The sequence below is a fragment of the Neodiprion virginianus genome, chromosome 5, assembly GCF_021901495.1.
Source record: "Neodiprion virginianus isolate iyNeoVirg1 chromosome 5, iyNeoVirg1.1, whole genome shotgun sequence".
Classification (NCBI taxonomy): Eukaryota; Metazoa; Arthropoda; class Insecta; order Hymenoptera; family Diprionidae; genus Neodiprion; species Neodiprion virginianus.
This window is the reverse complement of record NC_060881.1, coordinates 7,997,469-8,003,974: the sequence shown is the minus strand read 5'-3', so window position 1 is coordinate 8,003,974 and position 6,506 is coordinate 7,997,469. Positions and strand designations below refer to the sequence as shown.

At 35.2% G+C, this 6,506-nt stretch overlaps 1 protein-coding gene and 1 long non-coding RNA gene across 2 annotated transcripts; one reads left to right on the top strand and one right to left on the bottom strand.

Annotated features, from left to right (window-relative positions):
• Positions 1–1,705: 1,705 nt before the first annotated feature.
• Positions 1,706–4,318, bottom strand: LOC124305672 (E3 ubiquitin-protein ligase TRIM71-like). The gene is made up of 4 exons (XM_046765306.1): positions 4,077–4,318; positions 3,642–3,956; positions 3,226–3,513; positions 1,706–3,022 (listed from the first exon to the last, which is right to left on the bottom strand). The coding sequence occupies exons 1-4, from the start codon at positions 4,260–4,262 to the stop codon at positions 1,871–1,873; spliced, it is 1,941 nt and encodes a 646-aa protein (XP_046621262.1). The 5' UTR covers positions 4,263–4,318; the 3' UTR covers positions 1,706–1,870.
• Positions 2,283–3,224, top strand: LOC124305680 (uncharacterized). Its single transcript, XR_006908415.1, has 2 exons — positions 2,283–2,417; positions 2,779–3,224. It is a non-coding gene; the product is annotated as an uncharacterized LOC124305680 (long non-coding RNA).
• Positions 4,319–6,506: the final 2,188 nt, after the last annotated feature.

Here is a 6,506-nt window from a genome sequence, read left to right as displayed (position 1 = left end):
ATTTTCAAAAAATTAATTAATCAATTTAGTTCACAAAGTTTGTAGGCGCTCTTACGAAGCGAATACAAAAAACCGCATTAAAATCCGTCTTACTGCTCGAAAAATCGACAGTCCATTGCTTTATTTCCTCGACTACAGGGACTTTAGAGTCAGCCAGTTCTCATTTTAATTTATAAACACTTTTTTTTCTTCACTTTACTTGTTTTTGTCATTACTTCTCAAATTTGAACATATAATCACACTCATTAAGCATACACTTTTTTTTTTTACTTTTACGCATTTTGCTAACGTTGGATAGATTATTTGATTCTAATTTTGCAATCGTGACATTAACACGCTAACGTTAAAAGTAATTTGAACTAAAACAGTTTCACAAATATGATATTAGCACACTCATAATATTAAATCAATCTTGTGTCACTCAACTGACTGTAACTTGATTAAATTTAAAGATATTAATTACCATTGCTATTATTACTGTTATTATTATAAAGTACCCTACCAATTCTATATTTTTGGAAAATAAGACATTACGCGTAATCATCAAGTCTTGTTAAACAGCAATAAAAATTTCTGGCAATTGTTATCACACATATGAGTAACTTGGAAAAATCATCAAATGTCTGAATTATATGGTACTTTTTTATATTGAGGTAGACACGGTCTAATTTCTATTTGACTTCGTTCTTGTAGTTCTTTCGTCAGGTTAAATTTATAAGGAATACACAGTAACAGTAAAGCCTACCATAAGATTTAAAAATCTTCATACGCAGTTTTATCAATACTGCTTTTGATCAGCACATCATTTAAAATGATATTATAACAAGTCGTAATTGCATCACATGCTTTCAAAGGCAGGTAAAAAAAAAAAAAAAAAAAAAAACCATGCATAACCCCCCAATATCTAAAGTAATCATTGAAAATCATCCATCAGATCTGTTATCTGTTATCTGAATACTATATTCACTCAATTAATATATACTTTCAATATTATTTGCAAATAAAATACTTCAAATGTATTGCACTATACCTTGTTAAAATTGAGTTCAGGGTTCAACTATATAACCTAATCCTGATTTCACTCTATTTAGTATAAGATGAAAGTGAACTCATTTTAAAGCTGCCATTAAACTGCAGCTTCTTAGTTGTAGCATGACTACTGTTGAAAACACTCCCAAATTTATTCTAGCTCCAAGTTTATTTCCACCATTTGCCCATTGTAAGGCGCTATTCCAATTCAAATAAGATGATGGCAAAATTAGATTGATTATGTTTTTACCTTTCATTACGTATATTAGATATCGCAAATTCAGTTCTTAAGCTTTACCCCATGTATACATACCGGGTGTCCGATTTTAATCTTACATCTAAATTATCTCGAAAAATATTGCTCTGATCAAATTTTGTTTGAAACAAAAGTTTTAGAGTTCAAAGGGGGACGTTGAAAAAAAATTTTGTTTCAAGGTCCCAAATTTACAATAGCGACGCTACGATGGCTGACATGGTTTTTTTTTAAGGGAAACCCAACTTTTTTTTATGACAAAATAATGCATTGCATTGAAACTAACAACTTTTGTAAGAAACATTTTTCGATTCAGATTGTGGTTTTCATGTTGGAACTCCATTTTTGACTATTTAGCGCTGTCCGGAAGGTACCATACGAAACCTAAACCACATGAAAACCACAATCTGAATCGAAAAATGTAAGATTAAAATGGGACACCCGGTATATATGCCTAAGCTCAACTCGAAAAAAAGATTCTATAAACAGATAACACGCTACATACTTCTTGCTGAAAATGTATCAAGTGATTGACCTCAGTTTCTGAGTTATAGTTTTGCAACGGTATTGGTTTTTGCTTCTTAAAATCTAGAATATTTGAATTCTGTTGTTACCGAAGTCAACGACAACTATTGCTCCATTGGGTGTTAATGTTATGCCCGCGGGTCTATCGAGTTCACCAGGTGCTTTACCCGAACTTCCTATCCTCCACATCAACTCTCCTGACGGTTCAAATATCTGTATCCTGTGATTTCTAGAATCTGCAACTATGATGTGCCCTTCGTCGTCTACCACAACACCCTGTGGTCTCAAGAATTGCTTTGAGCCAGTACCTTCCCCACCTAAGAACCTTGCGGTTCCCAAGTTCGGCGGAATAACGACTAGCCGGTGATTGTTGAAGTCGGTTACAATTATGTTGCCCTCTGGAGAGAAAGCAACACCTCGAGGCGAATCAAAGTGCTTTGAAGGACCAGTGGTATTTTCGAAGCCAAACTTTCCTAAATATACACCTTGGTGTGTGAATAGTTGAATACGATGATTTCGTGTGTCAGAGACAACTATTTGGCCTTCAGAATTAACAGCCACATCCCAAGGGTAATTGAATTGGCCTGGCCTAGAGCCCTTTTCACCAAAGGTATGTAGAAATAGTCCTTCGAAGGTAAGAATTTGAATTCTGTGGTTATCTTTGTCAGCAACCACAATGTGGCTTTGCGAGTCTGTAGCTACACCGGCGGGTCGATCAAATTGACACGGACCAGAGCCCTGGGTACCAAATTTTCTTACAAAAGTACCATTTTCTTGAAAAATTTGAATACGATTATTCGATCTGTCTGCTACGATGATATATCCATTCTTGTCGCAGCAAACACCCCAGGGTCTGCATAACTCTCCATCTTTGTTTCCTTCTGAACCCCAAATAGCAACAGTTTTTAGTCCCATACAATTTAAACTGCGATTGATTTTCAAGGATACGATAAGATGGCATCCTAGCACAGGTCTACCACGAGGTATGACATGCCGTGGGAAGTTGGATACTATCCTATTACTGCCCATGGGAGTTTCTATTGCCGCTGTCCGACCTCTTACAGATCGATGATCTCCTATGGGGCCTGGATTTCCAAAAGTGACTGGTCCCACGGAGGCGAATGAATTTACCAAATTGATATTTGAATCTAGGAATGACATCCAGTCGTCGTCCCTGGGTACTACAGAATTCTGATATTGACGAATCTGAAGCACCTGAGCACAAATATAAGTAGATTTTAGTCATTTATTATCTGACCTAATGGTCGAAGATATTGGAAAGAGCAATATACACCTTTTATATATACAAATTTTCACTGCCTTTAATTGATCGCCTGTGATTGGCAAGTGGTTAAAATATTACATTTTCTCATAATCACGATGTACATATTGCTAAATAAAAAGAAAAAAGAACTAACCTCTTTGGCACCCGTTTCCTTGATACACAAAAGTTCGTTCGGATTATTTGTCGTGTGTTGATCGATTGCTTCCCTGAGTCTGTTAAAAATATCCCATAGTCCAAGGAGTATTTTCGTAAGAGCTTGTGCTCTAACCTCTAGTCTTTCGTCTCTCATCAGCTTTATTCTCTGAATTGCAGTCAGCAATTTCTCTTGCTCTTCACAAAGTATAGGAAACCCTTCAGAGATCCTTATCCTCAAAAAAGGGTCTGTCTGAATCACCCATCTCTCCATATTTTCGTGAGTATGCTGAATAAAAAAAAAGAAGACATATCAGAATTGTGTTTTTTTTTATGATACAGAACTGTGGTATCAAATTACTCGGCCGATCCACTTTATTAATATATATGCTGGGATTGAACAAGAAAAGTCATTACCTCGACTAGTTCAATCCCTCGTAGAATGTTTGAGATTGCACTGCAAATTTCATTCAATATATGGAGCGGAGTAAATTCACCACCTCTAGTAGCCCTCCACAATTGGTACACAAAATGACCCCTGTGATCCTTGTTTACGCATACTTCACATAATACCACTTCACAAGGCTCGCAGTAAAGTTTTATAATTTCCCGATGAACATCGCAATAGAAGGTAATTGTTGGTGGGGTTGAGTAAGAGGTAACAGCTGAAGATGGACTTGGTGTATTGCTTCTTGTGTCAAGTTGAATTCCGTGATTTCTTGTCAGACGACCCTTTAGACAGAAAAGAGGTTTTCATTAATACATTTATTCTCCCTTTAGTCGGACAGTGTGTTTTAGCATCAACTAAAATATGTTAAAAGCATAGAGGTGATAGTGTTAATCAGTTTGTACCCTTTGATGAGCCATCAGACATGGTTGGCAAAGAAGGTACGTGCAATCTAGACACTTTGCCACCACTTGGGGAACATTCCTGGAACTCGATTGATTGCAGTTGCCACAGACCTCCCTGGTGACCCACCCAGGACTATTACGAGAAGGAAATGTCCACGTGGGACTCAAACTACTTCGTGAGGCCATTGTATGCCCCACGTCCTGTTCAACGAATTTATCAGCTTCAACTCCCAATTGAATCTGGAAGAAAAACAACAAAATTGCTAGATGTTTTCTAACAAATCCAACAACAAAGTTCTTATTTCTAAAATTTCTGTTAAATTCATTGCTGAAGAAAATATCCCTATTTTGCAAGTTTAGAATTATGTTGAAGGAATTAAACTTGGAAATAATGTTTATGTTCTGCTGTACAATAGTATACTAATCGTGAATTTCAAATAATTCCTAAGTTATAGGAAATAACGATTTTCTTGAAAATGCATCGTCACATTAAAATAAAGAGCTTCAATCTCATATTTGATTGCAAATTGAATGATACGTGAAAACTGGAACGTTGCTTGAGTTTACATGCCAGGGCTGCCAGCGATCGAAGTCTGAAAAAGTAGTTGTGTCAGTGGCATCTGCCATGAAAAAATATTTACTAAAATAGTGGCATCTCAAACCCTTAGAATCTATTTTTTTCTGATTAATAAATATGGGGGTCACAAAAAAGTAGTGTAGGCCTGTTCTATCTAAAATCACCGATCAAGGTCGGGGCGAAAAATTCAAGCAACTTATAGAAAATATCCATGATAACGACAAATTAGAGGAGACTCATATTTAGTCATTTGGTCTAAAAAAACGTCGTCTCTCTGTACAGCTATTCCCATTTTTTGTGAAAAACCCATTTTTACACATTCCGTAAATTTATAAAATGCCACAACTTTTGGATGAATAAACGGAGTCCAGTAATTTTTTTTTTTTCCAAAATGTATTGTTTGCTTCATTCAGAGGATCTCGAAGTAAGGAAGGTCGATTGAAAACTGCCGGAGTTATTTAACGTGATACATATTGTCAAAAAATTCACTTATGATTTTCTAGAATTTTCTTTTTTTTCTCGCATATTCCTTTAAAAGTATACTAACTTTTCACACAAGTTTATTTAGCGGGTAAGGTCTTCTATGAGAAGTTATGAGTCTTTTAATATCACGCATTTTCGACATATTCAGATGTATGTTTTTTACTAAAAATTATTTTTTTCATGTAGCTACGTTGTTTCCTTCTGTATAATGCTTGTATTACGAAGAAATAAGTGGATATGACAAGTACGAAAAATCCAATGGAAAATAAGACTGTATCAGCTTCAAAATATTGGAATATTACAACAATAAACATGAGTAAGCTATGTATATCAAGCTGGAACCGCCACATTCGAGAATCGATAAACCTCCTGTGGAATAATTAAGGACTAATTAATGGCTCATTAGGTGCCCTATCTTCGAATTAATTGCTCCACGTTTTTAAAAAAAACCTGTGGCGGTGCCACCTCGAGATAATCCTAGAACCGTTACGCCGAAAACTATGGGATCGAAGAGAAATTTCGAAAAACTATTCACGCCAGAATTAAAGGCTCATTAAAAGCTCCAGGAATTCATGTTTAAAAGATTTTTTGAAAGCCACCCCTAGGCGACAACACTCCCCGAACTCGAAACATCACTGTAAATCTTTGACGGAATAAGTTACAGCGTTCCTAGAGGCGTCAAAATCACTCTATGAAAATATCAATATTTTTTTACGAAAAGTTTTACAGACACTCTTCAAGATGTACCTAAAAACATATGCATCAAATTCATAATATTACATTCGTAGCGTTTCAGAAATAAATTTCCAAAAATTAGTTTCTTTACATGCTGGTTACAGGAGGATAATCACTCAAAGATATAATTCAATAATAAAGAATTACAGAAATCGACTTTCAGCGAGTACTTCGATTTTATTCAATCGGAATATTACAAATCATTCTTCAACAAATATTCTTGCCATTTTTCATTTGTTTTTCTCACTCGAACCTTTGCCACCTGAGCATTTACCGTAGCATCCAAGCTGCATAAAGAATATTTCTCAGAATATTTTATCTACGATATCTTGTTGCATATACTATATAATAAAAATAAATACCACATGAGATTTTAAAATAATTAATCAAGTTCCAATATTTTATATCAGTTCTACGACAAGTCATCAACCTTTTTGTTTTCTCGAATATATTGTAACTCTCGTTGGAATTATGAAATAAAATGTGGGTACTTGAGCTTGTGTGGCAAATGAGTAGCGAAAAATGAAATAGTTGTGAAAACTATGTTTATTGCTAAATGCGGTGTTATTCGTTTAAAGCCTGAAACAAGACTGTTTATGCAAGAATGCTGGTTGACGCAGAAATCTTATTCACTT